At 38.8% G+C, this 21,988-nt stretch overlaps 1 protein-coding gene across 1 annotated transcript in view; it reads right to left on the bottom strand.

The window, feature by feature from the left end:
* RSU1 (Ras suppressor protein 1) overlaps positions 1-21,988 on the bottom strand; it is a gene marked incomplete at its 5' end in the record, with an annotated part of 96,141 nt that overhangs the window by 56,302 nt on the left and 17,851 nt on the right. The window contains 4 exons of the mRNA XM_017729220.1: positions 6,739-6,871; positions 19,872-19,986; positions 20,258-20,340; positions 21,816-21,934. Of these exons, the coding sequence (XP_017584709.1) occupies positions 6,739-6,871; positions 19,872-19,986; positions 20,258-20,340; positions 21,816-21,934 (450 nt within the window). The remainder of the gene's footprint in view (positions 1-6,738; positions 6,872-19,871; positions 19,987-20,257; positions 20,341-21,815; positions 21,935-21,988) is intronic.

Raw genomic sequence — 21,988 nt, 5'->3', positions numbered from 1 at the left:
TGGAGAAATAAACATCTCTGAAACATCTAGCAAGAATCTGTCTGTCCATATATATTTCCTTTCCACGGGACACCTGGTTTGGTATATGCATGTTGCAGTATCCCCACTGCAACACCTGTCTTTCTTAACAGGGTGGGGTAGACTCACACTATCCAAGTTCTTTAAATCTTCACTGACCTCTGCAGATCATACAAAGAGCTGAGGTGCCTGACTGAGCTCTGCTGAATAGGATCTATAGATCTTTCAAGCAACTGGCCTGTGCTCCTCTGTACAATCTTTATTTCCCCCAGGGAGTACAGAATACCAACCATTTGAAATTACTCCTGAAATCAACTGTGCCCAGTTCTTTTTGGTATCATCACAAGATTAGATAATGACTGGATAATTTAATTTTACTTTAGAGACAGCCAAAGAAAAGCATTCTCTCTATGTATTGCTACAGTCTAAGTGCAAAAAGAAATGCTAGGAAAACTTTCATAACCCCAATGATTTTTTCCTAATGAATATATAATTTATGTAATAACAATTCTTAGCTTATGAAAAATTTTCAGTAATTATAAACAACTGCACAAAACTTCCATGTTCATTTAAACAGGTTACTAAATGCAGAAATACGCATGATTATTCTTCATATTAACAGAAAACAGAGCTTTGCCTCCTTTAGTTTAATGTCAGTGGCACTGTGCAGTTATCTTAATATATATGGGGGTGTCATCTGAATTATTCACTCAAAAATCAGGAGATGTGAATGCAAGGTCTGCCTACATCACAGACACGCCATCCTCTGCCACAAGTCATCACATCATGTACTCCTGCCCAACTGATCAGTGCTCACTGAAACTAGATTTTGGCCTTCATTTCTTCTGTTGCAAGACTGTTTCTATCAGAAAGTTATTTACTACCTTGCTCCCTTAATAATTAGAGACCTTCCTTCAAATATACACCTGGCCAGCTTATTTATATTTGTTCCTACATACACCATTTTTTTTGTCTTAAATGAAATTTTTTCCTCCCCGTCTCCCTTCCAATGACAACCATGACCTCTGTTATCAGACTTTACTTTGCTAAATAAATCACATACCTTTTAAATTTCCTCTTCTTTCTTCATTCATTTCACTATCCTATTATATTTCACACTTTGCCTGTTCCTGCCTGAATTCATCTTTCATGAACATAATGACCACAACTGTGAAATATTTCCTTTTCTGTACTGGAAAATTTCCACTCTTTCAGCCAAACTCTGGGGATTGCACCCATCTTTCTCTTCCCCTCACTCCAGCATATCACACCGGTGGCTTGCCTATAACTAATACACCCAAGCCTTCCTCTTTGTTTGCTAATTTTACTGTGTGGCATGCTGATTCTTTTCTATGCTGCTAGCTTTGTACCATCGGCAAACATAATTTAAATATTCCTGCTTTTTGTGTTAACATAAAATGGGATTCTTGCAGGTCCCAGACTGTGCTGCACAAGTAACACCATTTCAGGACTATCTCTCTTCATATCAGTTCAACCTGCTGATGCCTTCATATCAACTGCTGGCAATTCTCACTTTCCCAACATGCTTCCCAAGAACCAACACCTGGATTTTTCATTTGTTTGACCTCTTTTCCACTCCTTGATAGGTGGTTTTACTGATTATCATCTTTACATCTCAACAGCACCAAACACCATACACCTGAACTTAAACAGGGTTAACAACTGTGGAATAAGATCATGAATTATTTCAAGATACTATTTGTATTCTACTGCAGTACTCTTGAGTATCCTGCCAGTCTCCTTGAGTTGTTAAAAATAAATGCTGAAATACTCTTCATTAATATAACCCAGGAGAGGAATCTGTTCCTTCACTACCTGTGTCTGTTGCCCTGGAAGCAGCTGCTGCATAATAGTGGGGTTCAGTACAACAACTCATTCCCAAGAAGCTGGGGAGATTCTCTACACTGCGGATTTTTCCACACTGTCACTGCCGATGAAATGGGGTTTCCAATTACAATGCTTAGCACAGAGCAGCCTGCCCAGGGAAACCTATGTTCCAATGCTGCCAAGCGATACATGCTCAGCACCGCATTTGTCAAACCATCTCTTCTGCTAAGAGTTCATGTGTCAGTCTTGAAAATGGCTTGCTCTTCTACTACCTTTCCTGATGGAAATGTGAAAAGTGCAACTTCCCTCCTTTCACGAAACATCTTGTTGAGCCTCTTGACTCCAAATTGACTGCCTCGTGGGAAAAATCTGCTTTCTAGAGACTTAAAAATGGTGAGACTGTTCTATTGTAATTCTGCCTCACTGGGATATGGAGGTCAAACAGGGAAACAACAATCATTAGATAATGAGTTAAAAGGTGATTCCTGGGTTTAAGGGCAGCTTAAAAACGCACTCAGAACCCAGCAATTTCTTTTGTTTTAGAAGGGATTACACTACCAGGTGTTGGTATTTGCAATAGACTCTGCTGTGATAAAATCAAAATCACTATCCTACCTGTTACAGAAACAAACATGCAAAGAACAAGTTCCACACGAAGATGGATCAAGAGCATATGAATAATTCCAGAAATGTACCCAAAGACCAGCTTTCCGGACTAACTTTGCTGTAAATGCCAGCAACCAAACCCACCCACTGGTACCAATTGCGTATCTCAGTTTTATCTCATCTTATACAAATAACTAATTATCTTACAGAAATCCTAAGGAATATCACAGAATTTTGTTCTTCATAGGAGGTTAATTCATTGTTTTCTTTCAAACATTTATGTCTGTATGCACTTATCTAAGTACATTGTGACCACTAAATCACACAATACATCATCTATTTGTCAGTATCCTAGAGAGAGAAGATCCTCTGAGAATAGGCTTACAACATAAAGGTCACTCTGAAAGTTGACTAAAGGCATGAATAAAAAATAAAACATTTAGTTAAGCCCTTTGAGGAGACAAGGTTGCCATTATCCTTCACTGTTTAGGCAAATTCTTCAACTGCTTTTCAACACTATCATGACATCACACAGAGTTTAATGGCAGCTCCTGAGTACGTATAGAATCAAAGCCAAAATTCAGCTTCCTAAAGTTTCAGAAGTTAAAAAGCAGTGAGAGATTAAGAATCATTACATACTTGGCAAACTGACCTATTTCCAAACGATGCTGTCACAGGATGATATGTGCAGTGGGCGTATTTTAGCCAACAAAAGCTAGCAAAGTGCCAAGAGCTGCTGAATTTCCTGTTAAGAATTAAGAGCCCCTCCACACACATTTTCCACCACAATATACGACCCATCTTTTTGTCAGCGCAAGTCTTCCTTGAAAAATTAGGGTTGAAAAAAATCACTGGGTACCATTTCTCATGAAAGGTAAGGAAATTAAAGGAAATGAAAGAAGCTACAAAGAAAGAAGAGCTGATCTGAGGGTCTTACTGGTTAACATGCTTCTGAAGTAAAGTGCAATTCCAGTTTTATACTTGGTGCGTGAGTATCATGTAAAATGAGTGTGGAAATGTAAAAGTATGCAAGACAAATGACATTTTATCTTTAGACATAATCATCCCTCATGGGTGTCATCCCTACTTATCAATTAATCACTAGAGCATGAATATCCCAAGACATGGCTAAAAATGGGATGCAATTTTTCACTAAATATGCTTGAAACAGCCAGTACATTTCACAAAAGAAAGAAGAGGTTTGTGATCTATTTGGTAGCTGCTTCCCAAGTGCAACCTCACAAAATCTGAAAGGAGATCCCTGACATTGACTGCAGCGATGACTTGTGCCAGTTACCAGCAGAAACCTCAAGGTTTATTTACATGACTACAAGTGAGTGCATTGCCAGGACTTACTGAGTTACTGCTTTCTGGCTAAGTTAACAGCAACTGAGCAAACATGAAGTTCTAGCCATTGCAAACAAAATAAAATCAGCATTATTAGTATTAGCATAACCCCCTAAGTGAAAATGTAACTTGGTGAGCCCCTGAAACTTTGCACTTGTGCCTGTATGAGCCTACCCTCACTGTCTTAGCTAGTCTAGACAATGTTAAACTTGTAAACAAAGAAAAGTCAGTATTTCCAATCAGCTAGCAAAAGCAATGGACAAAGGGAAACAAATCTGTCTCTGGAGCTCAAAAGTCATCTGCCATACAGATGCATAGTTCTGGTTTATGAGAGTTTACATCTTCCAGTACCTGAAAGCAAACTTACTGGTCTGATGGTCAGCTGCTGATGTATGTTCTATCTTCTCAGTGTTGCAAGTGAGGTTAGCTAAGCAGCATCCTATCCAATCATTCATTTACCTGTACTGCTTTGCCTCACAGTAAAAGTTAACCTGTTTGGATCTATCAAATGTTGGAAGATTTTTTTTTTTTTATTTTGGCAGAATGAGCAATAAAACACACAAAAACTCAAGAACTTGACTTTCCTTATTTAGATATCCACAGGGAAAAATTCTAAATTCACATATCAACCTTGCGATTTGCTTAATAGGAAATAAGACACACTACCTGTTCAAAGGCTCTGAAAGAAAAAGGCAGTTGAAGCAGCTGTATAGTCATTAGCAGGGAAAGTTCAAAATTTCACCACAAAAACCAGTTTTAATTTCTTCTGAGTCCTGATCTGCTTTTGTGCACAATAATGCTACTAGATCTGTTACCTAGACGATGCCACTGCTTTTGACTTTTAATTCCTAAACCCAAATGCAAACAGAGGAATGTCTTAGGATATGGCATCCCAATAATTCTCAGATCACATACTTAGAGGAAACTGGAAATAAAAAGGACAGTATTTTTTCAGTAGGAAAATCCATGAACTCTCTTTACAGCAGGGGAAACAAGTAAAATCAAAACTCAAAAAAAGTTACTACTGGGTTTCTAACAAAATTATACTGATACTTTTAATTTATGATTTAAATATAAAATGGTCATATGCTGAAAATCTAAAATTAACACCTAATTATTAACATCTCCATGCATTTGGGTTTCATCACTAAACTTTGAAAATTATGACACATTAATGTGTCATAATAGCTTCTAAGATCAAAGTAGAAACCATGAATGAGCCACAGAAAGATTACTTGGTTTTGATTTTTTTCCCTATTAATAACTAGAGTCTGATTCTGCTTACACTGTTAACTATACAGGTTTCAGATATTTACTGAGGACAAAATCAAAACTGGCCCATTAGCCAACAAGACACTGCTACACCTCAGCAAAGAGCAAGACAACAAGCACAATATGGCTAACTCAGAACAAAGAACAACAGCTGAGGTAACTGATGAATTACAGAACCTTCTTGTCAATTTTGATTAAACAGGAAAGTTGCCAGAGCATTTTAATATACCCAGAGTTACTTTTTTTTTTCTTTAACAGCTTCCCCCCCATCCCCTTCCCCACAAACTGAATATGGGTCAAATTCTCAAAACTGCACTTCAGACCTTAAAATTTTGCTGTCCTCATGATGCCCAGAGTGGTCCCTGTGAGAAGTGCATGAAGATCCCCAACCTACACTGCTCAGCAAACAGAAATATAAAACTGACAATACAAAGCAGAATTACAAAACATTATCAAGAACCCGAGATGCAGCTGCACAATGAAAAGGGGGGGGAAGGGATGGTCCAAGGAGATAGGCAGCTGTTTTCCTACACCATGTCTGTAGTACAGAGTACTACTGCAAGAAGGGTGTTGCAGCCTACTTAAATCTATTAATAAATCTGTCTTGAGAACACGCATTACAGCATAAATATCAGCACCCTTCTGAGACACACAATTCTTGCAACCACTCTCCCATCTGTGATTCTTTTCATTTAAAATTCTGTAAATGAAGAGCAATAGCCGACAAAAGCCATTGTTGGGTCATTTAGTTTCACATAGAAATTTACATCTCAGTTACTTAATTGGAATCCCACAACTGTCACTTGTGAATACTCTTCTCTGGTAATTTTGTTCAGACAGCAAACATATAAAAGATTGTCAGAAATGCTTCTGAATTATTAAAATGTATTTTTTAAATAAAGGCAATATGCAAAAACTAACTTTCCAATCCAGAGGCTGTACTGTTGTACTTCCTCCTGCTCCTAGGGAGACAGCATCAAGAATGCTTCTAGACACTGAAAAATAACTTCCCATCTAAAGAATAACATGGAGACTTTTTTACTTAAAATAAATATTACAATTCAGTGAATGATTAAAGACATTTTTTCCTAAACCATTAGTCAGCATTTGTACATGGAATCTCGCATTAAAATGGAGAAGCCCAGCACACACATTTACACATTGTTGAAGAAAGCACTAGTACCTGTATTTGAATTACTAAGGTTATAGACTTTTGCCAATTAGTCCAGACCAAAACAGGTTTGAAGTCTGGATATCTCTCAAAACATAACAACCCACATCCAAAACCATTAACAAAAATCTATTTCAATCTATAAAGCCATACCGAACATACTTAAAATTAGTACTTCTCAAAAGGCTTGTAATGCTTGTTCTTTTACATCTCTCATGTTACATTGAAGTTCTTAGAAATAAACAAAAATGCAGGACAGTATCAAACAATCTTTGTGCTTTCCTAACTTGTCTACATGAGAGTCACCTTCTTCTTAGCAAAATTCCTTAATATAAATGTACAGGCTTGCATATTTGTCCTGGATACCAAGTTACTGCATGTATTATGAAAGATATGTGTAGCTGGTAACACTTTGCCCAAAACACTACAGGGAAAAAAACAAACAACACAGCTACAGTATATAATGTAATACTTACTATTTATATGTTTCTGAACGAATGTATTCGAAAACATGAGATACTCCCAGCTGGAACTGATCAGCAATAGGGGTAACCCAAGGATTGTTCTCCGCTTTGAAGACTTGTTTTTGACCGGTCAAATCCAAATTACCTGAAAGAGATTGAACGAAACACCACATGAAAAATGTTTGAAATATGAAAAATTTGAAAGAAATACCTTGCTGTGAATATAAAAACCTTTTATTTGTTTCAGAAAGTACAACCGTAATAAAAGGAAATATTTCAGTCTTAGCAAAGAGAACAGAAGGACGAAGTGGTTCCCACTATGATGGATGCGGTTCCACTCTATTTGTTTTCAGTGCTGCTACAAAGGGTTGCGAAGCAGGGTTGAACTTTGTCCACTTGTTTATTAAATTAGTTTTAAGTGTGACTTGATAACGCACCTTTTCACTATCTCCACCATGATCTGCAGGAATGAAAGAGTGATTCTCTGGTAGAAGTCTGCTCTGCTGAAGCTTGGCATTGCAGAGCATTCCTCAATCCCTGCTCCAGGGGCTTTTTGCCTTCCCAGTGCCCAGCATGTTGTCTGCACCAAGATCCCACACTGATCTGTGGTTAGAGTGACACATACTCACCAAAGCAAACAAACAGCGCTGTTCTTGTAACATGGCAGTTTTACCTATTCTGTTGACAGAAGACACAAGAGACCTACTACTGGCTTGCTTGGGGTTTTCTTGTTTGTTCATTTTTAAAAGTTTACCATCCAACCCCGAAAACAGTACATGCTCCACCGAAACTCCTCATGACTATGGATATGAAAGGCTGAATTCCAGGACAGTCTGGCCATTGAAATATTTTCTTGTGTTCTTTAAATTAAGAAATCTGTGGCACATTTTCAATTTATTTTTGTGAATTTTACAATGAAGAGAGGCCTACCCTTTCCCCAGAAATCAACAATAACTAAACCACAAGATAAAATGATCTTTTAAGTATGGAGAACAAAACAAAAAGGGTTTTGAAGACTGACTGAGCCAAGCTGCTCATGAAATCTGAAATCAACCTGACACCACAGCTTTCCAAAATAAAAGGAGCTGTGCAAGTGCAGGCAAGGGGAGCTGCTGCAAGCCCTGTGCTCACTGCCCGCTCTGGCTACACATTCTGAATGACAGCTAATCCTTGGTGTATTCCTCTCTGTAAAAGGGGTTAAGACAATTAAAGACAGGCCATTATATGGTGTGAAAAGATGCCAAGCATCTCATACCAGCCTATCATGGCATCACGATTACCTTAACAAGCTCATCTGCCAGCTGTCTGTGGCAGGCTGGTCTGAGCCAGCAGTGGCAGGAGCATCCCCCACAGCCGTCAGTCAGGCGGCAGCCGCCCGCTGCCACACGCTTCAGTACACCTCGTCTGCTTTATTAAGGGACTCAGCAGCCCTGTTCTAACAAGGATCAGGAAAAAGGATTAAGTACTGTGACAAAGAGGACCTAATAAGCAAGAAAGCAGTGTGTCTAAATCTGTGCTGGCTGAAGGCATGGGCCAGCACTCTCGCCATGCAGCTCTCACGTGGAGGCCGCGGGGGAAGCCGACCAGCGCAGAGATTAGCCCTAACCCTCTGACCAGGGCTGCTGGGAAGATCCTGTATCACTCAGGGGCTGGCTTTGCAACTGCAAATTGGATTTCCCATTTTATTACCTGCAAAAAATCCTGTATGCTGCCCTCTGAAACTACCAACGCTGCAAGCACTCTGTAGGTGCTACAACAGGGTAAAATGATCAATCTGTGTACAGCTAATAAAACCAGTTAAATTTGGGGATGCAGGCTTGGTTCCATCATAGGTCAAGTTCAATGCTGCTTATAGGAATAAGTTACATGCGCCCAAAATCTCAATATCCAGGGTCTCAGCTGAATCCTCTTGTCCCAAGCTGTGTCAGAAATTGTCCATCCAGGGAAGGCTGCTGCATGTTTCCATTCCCACAGCACTTGAGCAGCATGCCCACTTCCATTTCAAATACCACATGGCCCATATAAACATAATTCATTGTAATAATTACTACTCTACTACAGCAAAAGGAATCTTACAGCAGAAGAAAGACTGCTCAAGCAGAATAACCTGTAGGTCCTCATGCCAATGTATTAACTTTATTTTCCTCTGTCTTCTCTTTTTTCCCAAAATACATTGGAGGCAGGTACAAATATTTCTTTTCACCTTCACAGGGAAGGAGGCAGGAGGCCCTAATTAATCTGATTACGGAGGAAACTGGGGCGCACAAAAATTCAGGATCTGCACCAAAATCCACCCCTCCCTGCCCAGGACGTCCTTCTGGGAGCCTTGCCAGCAGCAGCTGGCCTGGCAGCCCATCCCACTGGCCACCTAGAGCTGGAGTGAGAACCTAGGGATTTTAAGTGAAGAATTTAATCAAGTGTGCTAGTGAGAAAAGGAACAACTTGTCTGTCCTCACGGCAAGCACTGGGTTCTCTGCAGGTGAGTGAAGGAGGGCTGCCCTACAGAAGACAGGAAGGACAGGGCAACCAATGCTTTAAAATCCTCCCTGTTTGATACCAAAATTTCCATCTGGAAATGAAGGCAGAAAAATAAGTAGGAAGTTACACGGAGAGTGCCCCACCTCATCAGACCTAAGGAAGAAATGGAGTCTAATCCTCCTGACACAAGGCAAGCCATTTGAGCACAAAGAAGCCACATAATTAAAAATGAGACAGAAGGGAAATGTTTGTACTGCATCACCATACATTGCTTGGGGCCATATCCTGCTGTCCTTTCTATGCTTACAGCTAAAAAAATCCATGAATCAAGGGCATATCTAATTCTCCTCTGGCTGCAGGACATCCAGGAGCACAAGGCCAATGTCTCAGTAGCATCTCATGAATAGTATGTGCTGGGGCAGCCAAATACACAGGAGCACACTGCATGGACCCTTCTGCTGCAGTGCACAGGACAAACCCAGCAGTGTGGAAGACATCATCACACTTGCCTGAAGCAATGGCTCTGGTACTGGGCTCACCTCAGGAGCGCCGAGCAACCAGGCACCTCACACGTGTCCCTATCCCCCCAGCCCAAAGGTCTCCTTGCCTAGGTGATTTTTTTATGGCAGCACCACGTTAGAAAATGCTGTTATTCCACCCCTGCAGCACTAGAGCCAGGGAAAAAGCCATGGCAGATGTGCCTTCATGCGTATTGTCTAACAGCAGCATCAGCAGAACACCATCCCCAGGGCTTTCAGAAATTTATATAGTGTTCTGCTACACAGATCACATCAAATCCCTCAGACACTTTTAGTAAGCAAAATACAGAATTACCTCCAGTAAAACTCCAGCACCAAAGATTCAATCACAAAATGTATTAGGATTGGAGACTGCACTGGTCACTGCTGTTTTGTTCTTTCCATGCATATCTGCCTATTAAAAAATATTTATCATTTCTCTAATTTGGCATAATTGTTTCACTAAAATTGTATTTCTTCATTATGGACTTCAAGTTCTTGCTATTTTGTCATACTGAAAGGGATCAGCTCCACCGAAAGGCATCACAGTTGTGTGCCTCTGGTAAGCGAGGAAGAACAGGCCATCTTCAAGGCTAGTCAGCACAGCCCCTTTCCTAGGGCACAGAAATGTTTTTCAAATTATTTTTGAGTGCTTCTAAAATTATTCTAATAAATCATCAAAACTATACACCCCAGAACTCAGGTTTAACATGCTTAAAGAACCTTCTAAGTCCGACGGGTACTTTTTTTACTCTCTCTTAGGTAAATATAGATTACCAAGTAGGAAGACTGCAAAGTGGACACTGCTGCTACCAGCAAGTGGACACTGAAAAGAGAACAGAACCTGGAAAAGGGAAGAGTAGAGATCTAACAGCTGACTGCTGTGGACAACCTGCACAGAATGACCAAAAACCTTCTAAAAGGAGCCATCTGTGTGGTCTTAAAAGTGCCTGATTCTTGGCATTTTTATTTCTGTCTCAGCACTCATTGTATCTAAAGATGATCCTGAACCCTTAAGTTTGACTGGATCCCTGTGATTTAACTTCTTTGTTTACCCCACCTCAAAACCAAATTGCTCCTAATGCCCAACTACTAAGCTGTGCAGACCTGAAAACTGTCTACTGTCCAAATTTCTCATTAGCTGCCACCTGGGAGCTATAATAGAACTACACCAAAACTCCTGAAAATTCAAGTGCAAAATCAAAGTATGCATATTTTTATTTTAATGTGCTCTAACTTAGGTGATCCATTAACAAAAAATACCATTTATCACTTCTTAAATTCAGAGCTTCTACAGCCATGGGTGGGCAGAAGGGCCACTCGTATGACAGCAGGCACACCTCATCCTGAGAGACATTTACAGGATAAGAAGACAGCTACACTTTCCTGTCTCAGTGGATCTATCCTGCACTCGAGCTAAAACATGATCATTAATGTTTCTTGTTATTTTCCTGCAGTGCTGTTGAAATAAAAAGTAGTTTGTGTGAACACTCATGTTTTGCTCAAATGCCTCCAAAGGTCAGAAAAGAGCTCGTAATAGAAAATAAAATGTTGCCTCCCACAGTTGTGTTTGCAGAGGGTATCACAGCCAGTAATAATACCACCCATCACTTTGGCCAAGGGTGCCTTCAGACCTCCCAGGCTACTCCTGTCCATTAGATCTAGTCTGCAAGCACCCCTTACATACAACCACAAGCCCCTCATCCTCTTGTGATGTATGATCTACAAAGTGTGTAATATTTACCCAACGGATGTATACTGGAGGTACAGTAAGGTATGACTAGTGTACATAGGCATTACTTCAACACATACAAAAGGAAACAGAATGAACACAAACCTGGCTTGTCCTTTCCACTTGAATGCCCTTGGCAATACTTTAAATACTCTCAAAAATTAAAAGGTGAAATTAGGTAATTAAACAACTCTGACATTTGAGAACTGAACAATGGCATTCAGCATACGAAACATGATCCTAGCTGTAAAATGCCAGATCAACACTTCTTTGTAATGGTTTAAATTCATCCCCAGTGGAGCTTCATTAAAATCAATGGATATAATTTTTAGCCTGTATACTGTTGAGCTTCACATCTGTGTCCTGTTGATACTCTGACTCCCCTCCCAGCCTACGCTCTGCTTCACTGACCTCAAGGAGAGTCCTCAAACTGTAACACATCCCCTTTAGTGATTCCTCTTAAGACTGCAATTTAAATGTTCTTTCCCTTTACAACATAAAGGTCTTACTCTCTGTTGCACATATGAAACAAAGAACAAAATTAGTTTTAGTAATTTATTTAGATATAAATACCTCCGAATCCTGTTTTATTAAATGCTAAGTAAGGGATCAATCCACTGCACTAAATTTAAACTTAGGTTGTACGTAAAAATATGTCTGTCCTGGCTTGTTTTAGATTTGCTTTACACTACAGGGATTATAATTTTTATTACTTTTGTGGCATTTGCTTTGTCTTGAGAGAGAGAGATTGTTTTAAGTGCAGGGGTAGAAGAAATATCATGACTATTATGTCATAAAAAGGATACCAAAGTAATTAAATTGTGAATGATGTCTTAATACCTATGTAAAAAAATGAAAATATATACTCATTTCTATGCCACAAAGTATTATCAAAAGCCAGTGATTTTTACCCCAATCTTAAGCATATGTAAGGCTGTGCACCAGTAATTCATACCATTCCTATAAACAAGTAAGATCATCTATGCTTTCAAGACACAGCACTTTTGAAGGATTAGTAACAGTATACAGTAGAATTAAACAGTATTTATAAAGGAGCAGTAAGACAACAAAGAGCAAAGTCTTCTTGTACCTAAGTGAAGTGTGACTCCACCTCTTTGGAACCAGCAGAAATATTCATGGAAATACAGTATGATAAACAAATGTACATCTTCATAGTATATGTCAAAAATACAAATTTGCTTACTAATGAGCTTCTATGCACTAAGAGAGAACAACTAAATTTAGTAAACCTAAACCTAGACTGAAATGCCTCCGAAAGATCAATCCCAGCAACGCTTCTGCCCTCTCACCCCTACATCCTTACACTGAAGAAGATCTAACAGTATCACTTCTAGCCACCGGCACTTCAGAGAACCCTGAAATAGTATTTGTGGTGGTTCTACATAATGTGGGAAAAGGTTCAAGTCTCAGATAACAACGAATCAGATTCAGTACATACAAATAAATGAGATACGCCAGAGCATCCATCACACAGAAGCAGGCTGGAAGTCTTCCCCTGGCTCCTTTCCTAACCACACAGATGGGAATGCCTGCAACCTCCCCTGTGAGTGTTAGACAGGAAGCCCCATGGTAAGAGGAGGCTGAGGGAGCAATCTGAAAGCCAAATACTGAAGCCTAAGTCCATCCTCACAATTACTCTCAGGGAGTTAAAACAGGTTTTGCAACATCACATGTTATTCTTACAACTTCTTAGACGTACATGATGATTTCCAATAATGAGTTCAGAGATGAGACTCCAGCATTCACCTGAATACATTTAACAGTAGATCTCTGTGTCAGTTCAGTAACTGAAGAGCTTCCAAACACATTTCAAACATCTGGTCTGAAAAACATCAGGAGATGGAGACTCTGCCAGTTGTGTCTTGTTCTAATGTTCATCACTGTAAAAATACATTCTTTATTTTAGTGCTGAACTAAACTGACTTAGTTCTAAAACACTGCTGGCTCCCTCTCCTACAAGCTTTCTTCTCATGGAGTGAGGATGAGCAGCCAAGTGTCCTCTCACTCTTCACTTTGATAGGTTAAATAGTCTGATGATACTGTGATAGCATAATAGCTACTCCATTTGCTTCAACTCTTAGTAAAAGTTTATTTCATAGCTGAAATAAATCAAGTAAAAGCAGACCATCTAAATCTTGAATTCTCTACCCTTGATGTAAATGTGAAGTGATACAGGCCAAACTGGTATCACCTCAGCCACAGCTATTACAATTGTACTGGAAGAGAATTTTACCCTCCAGCATGTTTCATAGGAGAGAGTTTAAAACAAAGTGAATGTAGTCCTGAGATATTTATACAAAATTCCAGCATCAAAGCAAAGGTCAGCCAGAATCTTTATACCAAAGTGTAATGGGAAGTCTGACACTTCAGATGTGTCAGGACTGAAGATGAAGCCTAGGAAGGAGAAGAGGATGGATGAAATGCCAAATTACTACCTTAAACCACACTTCAGGTACTAAATACAGGCAGATTATAGACCTAACCTAGCTGGGCAAACTCACATTTCCATATTCAGGTGACAGGAGGAGTGGTTAACTCTCTGGGAACAAGGGGAGAGCCCTTGAAACTTCTACCATCACAGTACACAACAAACCAGACCTTACCAGGACAAGTAGTAGAAAGAGTAAATAGTAATAACATTCACAGAGGAAAACCATAAAACAGGAACTTATTCAATGCAGCACATAAGGTACCCCTCACCTAACAACACTGCTAATGGCTTGTACTGCCACATGACAAATCAGGCTGTTTCAACAGCTGAGCTCCACCACACAGAGCTTTCAGGTACCAGGGCAACCAGTGCAGCTGATGCCATTGTCTTGGTAGCTAAGAGGAAAGGCAGAAGAAAGAGCACTTTAACAAAAATCCAAGAAATTACCTCAAAATGTACTTTCAAAATGTATTTCTAAAAATATCTTCTAAAATTATTTGTTTATTACTTACAACTCAATTATAAATTAATTTCTCTCAGATTCCTCACATAAGAGTGAGACCAATTACTAGAAGACCTACAAGTACTGCTACGTTTCACCGATTTCTTTCTATGAAAGGTGACATGTTGTGCTGGAAATACCATTTCCTTCACTGCTCTATGTAACAAATGCCCAGTGCTGACTGGGATCCCAAGGGGCAAACCAACAGTCACTGCTAAGTGTTCCCAGTGAAGAAACCCAAGAAACACACTATGCAGCAGAGGAGTTCTGAAACAAAGGAAATTAACGTGATGTCAAAGTAGTTTAACATCAAAGACACTCTAATGGCACAGGAAGTATTACAGGCTTAGAGGATCAGCATCCCAATTTATTTTGAAATATATTGCACATTTTTTCCAGCATCAGAAACTCCCCTGAGATTCTCAATTACACAGGAATTCAACAGAGCATTCTCTCTTTGAAGGGTCCCTATCAGACCAAAATCTAGTTAACTTAAAAAAATGACTTCAAAAAAAGACTCACTGTATTGCTTTTGCCCCTCACCTTTGAAACTTCATTCAAACACAGGTTGCCAAGTACTCAGAAGAGCGAAACCACTTTAAAGTACTATGAAATGCATAAAATGAACCAAATATATCAAAAAATGCAACATTCGCTCAGATTGGTTCTAATTACAGTACTCTTACTCTTACTACAGCTCTGACACAACAGATGAAGTATCTGCTGACAGAAACATCATTATTATGTTGATGATACTTATAATCAGAGTACAGTCAACATGAGGAGCACCCACACACACACACTGTAGTCATCTGAGAAATGACTCTAAAACTTGCATATTTTAAAAACTAATGCAAGATCAAATCTGAATCTTGGAAAGTTCGGCAAGAATTACAGCAGTGTACATCAAGTACTCTGCATTCAGCCTGGTTTCTAACTACATAACAAGTGATGGGGGGTAGGGTGTAGTGGTTTTGCCTTTTTTTTTCTTTTTTTAACTTAAACCTTAAATGAGAACCACAATTAGAATATGCACAGATTTTCAGAGAAGCTTTTCTATATAAATAATCTCTCCATAACCTATCTTGTTAAATACATGTTTTTTATTGCTTCTTGACTGATAGCTTGTTTTCTAAGACTGCTGATGTAGCAGTTGTTTTGTTTATCCACCCTTACCTTGGTTCCAAAAGTAGAAACATGTCTTTTTTTGAAATTGTAAGGTATCAACTAGTTGTTCCAGTGCTCAGAACTGTTGTCCAAAGAGCCCCAGTGTTCAGGCTTCCAACAAGCACCACTGACCTGTATTGCAGGTGTGAGCAGCGCTGTGTTGTGACACAGGCAGGGTGCAGTGGCAGTTTATACTAATATAAGAAAAGTCTGGCATTTACATCAACTATTGGAAAATTTCCAACACTTGGAAAAGACATATCTTTTGTAAAGTAAGTGATTCTTATATTTGCACAAGCCTGTTATAATTACCTGAGTAAACGGCTATTTCGATTAATATTTACTTGAACAAACAACTGCAGCTACTACTTTGCATAATATAATATTAATTCACAAATTCTAGAGTAATTTCAAAAGCCTAAATTTTAAAAGGCCTTCCTGTGATGGAAATATTGAGACTTTCGGCACAATTCCTTGAACTTTGTATTTAAAGCCAATCCTTTCTACACAGAAGGTAATTTAGCTGTTCAAAATTAAAAATTTATGAAAGAATTACTTAGTTATTCTGATATACAAATTAAATTTACAAAACGTTTAATGTTCCTTAAAAAGGAACAGGCTACTTACCCCATCCAGATTGGTTTTTTTTTTACAAGGCTCGAATTTTCCACTTTTCTCATATGTACTAACAATTAACTAACAATTCTGATAGTGTGTCTCTTTACCAGAGGAAATTATTTGATACACTAGAACAGTATTGAACAGCAACTTATACACCATTGATGCCAAATTCAGTTTTGAAAAAGGAGGATGATAATTGGGAATATATTCTTTGAAATCCCTGTTCTTCCATATGCATAAACCTGAGCAAGCTACGTGTGCGCACATGTGTTGGCAGCAGGGTAGTGCACACAGGCAACATTAGAATCTGGGCTTTAAAAATCATATAATTTGTTTTCACATCAAAAAAGAAAATCTACAGACAAGCTAGTTACATTCTCTGGGTGGTTATTTAGCTACATCTTTGTGAGTATTCTGCACCATGTACTACTCTCGCACTCCTCATTCTGCTGAGAAAAACCTGAGAAAATCTTTTATGTAGCACATATGGGTCCACCCAGATGAACAAACAATGAACTTAAAACACCATCACTGATGTTACTAATTGCATCTACCATTTTATGTGGGTCTTGTTTCTACTCTCTTTCCAAACCATTCTCATTGTTAAATGGTCAGAACACACAAAGTGACAGATTTAGTGCCTCCTTGGCAATTTATATAACTGACTGCAACTCTGTTGTTGCAGTGAATCATGATTTATTTGTCTCGCAATGCAGCACATAACCTTTTAAATGCTAGAGAAAAAAATGCCAGCACCTCTTTAAAGTTTATATATGACTGCCCACCACCATTTCTCATGAATGGGGTTTTGAGAGACAAATGATAAAAACAAGCTGCAAATTCCACCCACCTACTCCTGGCCATTTCCTGTGTTCATCACTCACATGTACTGTATTTACAGAAAAGCACCTCACCCAGTGCACTCTTTTAGTCCTCTCATTTCCTCCTGGGCAGGAATATGTTTCTTAGATTAGCGGTAGGCATTCTCTGCTAAACGCAACAGAGGATAACAGCAACCTCCCCCAGCCCTGCACTGGTGCCACGCTCAATCACACCAGGTGAAATTACAGGCTGATGGTAGGGGGTTATTTATCGGTATCTCCATTCCAAAGTTGTGACCTCGAGGCCTGTCTGTGGCCTTTTTCATACCCTATTCTCCATTCCTTCCTCTGCATTTAGTTCCATTACCTTTAAAAAGCACTTTAATGTAACACACACATCCTTCTCATCATTCAGTTGTGCCCATCTCCGTGATAAATGAACATCCAGCGAGTCACTGCTGTCCACCAGTGCCTGAACTAAGCCAGACAAAAGCCTTCAGCAGCTTTAATTATGAAAGTGATAATGAGAGAGAAAAGATTGTTTACTTTTAATGGAACAGCAGCAGCTCCAATTAATGCAAACAGGACCTGCTCATTGAAAAGCTATTTATCTGACATGCACACCAAAAAGTATTTGGATAGTTCTGAGTACATTATAATTCAGTTTTAAAAATTTAGGAGGGAGAACTTGGACAGCAGACAAAGTTCATACTCCCTCAGATGGTGACTATGGCATTAGCAGTCCAGGCAGTAGGTAGTAACCCTCTAATACCACCTTTCATCGGCAGACTTTGAAACTGTCTGCAAAGGGGTGCTTCTCTAAACTGCCCTGGTTTACAGAAGGGAAAACAGGGCTGCAGAGATTCACTCTTGCCTATGGCCTGTTCCCTGATCTCAAACAAGCCTTCCAAACCTTAGTCTGGTGTTTCATTCCCTACATGTGTGCCTAAATGTTTAATAAACAAGCAAGAACACTGCTTTTCACAGTAAATATTTGTGCTTGCAAGTTGCACAAATTACAAATCTAAACTTCAGTGTAATGTTTTCTAGAAATGTACCCCAAAATCTATTTCAAAAATTTGAGATAATTCTAGTATTATTCACAGCATAGATCACAACAGAAATTATGGCAACTGATCAGAAATGAGGATTTTGAGTGAGACCATAAAACGAAACATTGATAAATTTATACAGGAAAAAAAAAGTAGAATTTATAAAATACCTTTTAAGTAATAAAGAACAGAGGTAACAAGGACTTAGCTGTGTCAGTGCACCTCACCTTCATCAGCTGGGGCAAAATTAAAAGTCCTTCTTCTACCAGATTGTGATATCGTTCTATAATGCAAACAAACGTTAACTAAGAAGAAGACATTTCCCTTGGATATCCTGAGTTTTGTAGGTCAATACAAAATAAATATGGAGAATTTTGTTTCAAACATTTCCCTTTGGGATGGATTTTGATAGTAAAACCATTTAATGGGGATCTGTTGTTATGCTTGTAAGGCAGCAGCATGTTTAGAACATTTCATTAGCCAAAGAAGGTGGTTAGACTCAGTGCACCATTCATCTTCCACTTTCTGAAAAAACCCCGAAAGCTGTAATTTAGTGAGCTACAGAAAAATGTATTTACAGACACTATATGCTTCTGAAACATTATTGCTGTTGAAAGAGAACTGATAAATAAACATGACTTTGATAAAAACCTAAAGAAAGTATACCTGTGTCAAGACATAAACATCTGAAATTAAAGAAAAGAGAGCAACTTTCAATCACTAGTGGTGAGGGGAAAAGGCAAAAAACCTCATAGTGGGCAAACAAGAGTCAAAGCAAATACCTTCCCCAATTCAGAGAAGAAAAGCACTTTGCTCTATAAAACAAAAAGCATTTGTTGCAGACTGTCACATTAAAGCACACAGGGTCAACAGGTCAAAGCAAGTTCTTCTGAAAACAAATAATTTTATTTTAATTATGTTAACTTCAGTCACTATCCTTCTGAGTTTTGGGAACTTTTATGTGGAAGGTACCAGCAGGAAGAAGCTTCCCCATGTAACAGTCCACAGTAACAAGAAGCAAGGAACAGACCCTGTGTAACAGGTGTTTCAAAAACAGGTAATTGACACAACTACATTACTCCCGATGAAAATATTTTTAAAGATTTTAAGATCAGAAACCAATTTTGGGCTTGGGGCAAACAGGAACCATGCTCCTCACATAAAATGGAGTACTGCAATGCAAATTCAGCAAAACCAATACTTGAAGTTTCAAAGAAAAACTCTTCCTTCACAGGTTGAAAGAACCCACCTATAACTATATTTAAATGCACAGTATGACAAATTCAAATTACATCAATCAGTTCCATTGCTTTAAGTTAAAGAGCTGTCAACTCCCTAAAAAAGGTAGGCTATCAAACTGAAAAAACAAAAACATCCTCTCATTTAGCGGTATTATTTCACTCTAGCTGATCAAACTTCCACTTTGTATAGGCACAGTCACTCAGAACCCACTTATGCTACTGTCATTTTGCTTCAGTGTTCTCAAAACTCAGTGAGAGATAAGAATGGGTTTGCTGACCCTGTGTTTATGATACGTTACATAAAGCAAGGTGCTGTACATAAATTGGCAATCAGGTGTAATAATACACAAGAAAAATGCAACATGTAAAAAAGTAATAAAACCAAACACATCATCTTCTGGCTCCTCCTGCATATCCAGGAGGAAGGTGAAAAAGTGAGTTTTTCTCAGGGGAAAGTAAATATTAGCATATAGGATGACTTAAGCATAATAATTTCAGAGGAAATACAGTTCATCATCATCATTATTAGACAAACAAATAAATTATCATCTGTATTCTTACCCAGTTCTGGGGGCAGCACAGTAAGACGATTTCCCTGGATATGCAGTTCCTTAAGCTGGGTGAGCTCACCAATTTCTTTAGGCAGTGATATCAGGTCATTGTCTCTAAGACTCAGCTAAGAGCAAACATAAATTCAGTCAGAACAATTTTCAGTTACCATAAAGCAGCCCAAAAGAGAACTCTGCTCCCTCTGCCCCCACCTTTCTCCTGAATGCTCAGTTCTTCCAATTTATTAACAAGTGTCTTCTGGTAAACAAGAAACAGTTCCAGGTGTAGTGGTCTGCTCCTGCAAACCTACCCTACTACTCCTCAAATTGACTGGATCCTATTCCTACAAGTATTGCAAAAGTGAATTGATTTTCCAAGAATTTAGATAAATTACTTACTATCTGCAACTTTGTGAGCTTCCCAATATCTGGCGGCAGGATTTCAAAATCGTTGTCACTTAGATAGAGTGCACGAAGGGTGGCTGCAAATTAAATAGCAATATATAAACAGGGTGGCATATAACCCAACCATTTGAGGTCTAATCAATAAAAAGGAGTCAGGTTTGATTAATAACCCTGACTTGGTGAAAAGCCTCTGACATACCCAGGGCTCACAATAATAACAAGCAGGTCAAACTTAGATTTACTGGCTTATTATATTGTTGGTGAGTTCAGGAAAACATCTATATTCAAAAAGACTAACACAATTAACAATTTCTGCAACAGTAGACTCTGGCGGATTCTGGCAAATAGTCTGAATGCTCAGACGTGAGAATAAAGTCATTACTCTTTATTACCCCCGATTCTTATTTATTGCATCAATTTGCATCCTAAACAAACATTAAAAAAAGTCTGCGTTTTTTTGGCAAATACGCATCTATCTTAAGCTCTACAGAAACCACACTGGGAAAGAGATCTGAAATGAAATACAGGAGACTCAAACTGTATGATTTGTAATTTCCATGTGAAGTCTCAATGAAATTCACCAAAAAAAAGATGACCTAGCACAACTATGCAGCTTGCTATTATGGAACAAGCATACACGACAGCTGGAAAAAGGAATTAAAATGGAGACTCACAAAGAACTGTCAGGTGCAGCAGGAGAGAAGGTGGTCAGATCAGCAAAACCTCTCCTTCCCACCAGAGGAGATCCTATTTGTCTTACGTAGTTCACTCCTCCTCTTCTCATTTCACTAAATGTGACCATTTTTAATAATGCTGACTTAAAGATTTCCCTGTGCCAGGTTACAATCACAACATCCCTCAGAGAGCAGCACTCCTTCTCTCCCCTCACCTGTCACTTTGATGCTGAAGGCACCGATCCTGAAGCCACTTCAGCACAGTACACGGAAAAGCAGAATCACTGAAATCTAGAAAGCGCCAGAATTCAAGTTGCTCAGGCAACCATAATGCAGACCTTTTGCACATATGCATTACAATACCTTTCTGTCAACTCTCTGGGTATATATTTTTAGCATATGCAAAGATCAGCTTAGCTCTACCATTCCTCTGCCAAGCTTTGTAACCTCAGCATATGTTTTAATGTACTGGATACCTCAACATCCAAATGCTGTTAAAACTATTTTAGTAATGAACCATCAAGAAGACATTTGTTTTCAGACTCAACACACAACAGTTGTGTTGCAAAACAGTTTATCTTCCCCTGAGGCTTGCAGCCCTTCATGATGTTTTAACTGAGTATGGGACCCAAGGAAATATTACTCAGAAGAAAACTAATATACCATTACTAAGCAAGTCTTGTCGTGTCCAAAGGTGTCAGGTAACTGTATGATAAATATTGCTGTGCTATGTAGAAATATTCAAGATATATTAAAAGAAAAACATAAACACTGGGAAAAAATCTGTTGTATTTTGGTCTCCATCAAATGAATTTCAACTGCAGAAAGCAAAGTACCATATCCTGAAGATCTGTAGAATTTTTAGAAAAGTTTCTTACTCAGATAGAAGAAGTTTCCCGGTAGGGAATTTTCATTTAAATTGTTGTAAGTCAAGTCAAGAACTTCTAGGGCTGGTAAAGAGCCAAATCCCCTTGGCAAGGTGTTTAACCTGTTCATGCTGTAAGTAAAGAGAAAAAAAAAAGAATATTACATCAGTATTCACTTTACCTAA

Source organism: Corvus brachyrhynchos, unplaced genomic scaffold (genome assembly GCF_000691975.1).
Source record: "Corvus brachyrhynchos isolate BGI_N302 unplaced genomic scaffold, ASM69197v1 scaffold142, whole genome shotgun sequence".
NCBI classification, from domain to species: Eukaryota; Metazoa; Chordata; class Aves; order Passeriformes; family Corvidae; genus Corvus; species Corvus brachyrhynchos.
This window is presented reverse-complemented; position numbering and strand designations above follow the sequence as displayed.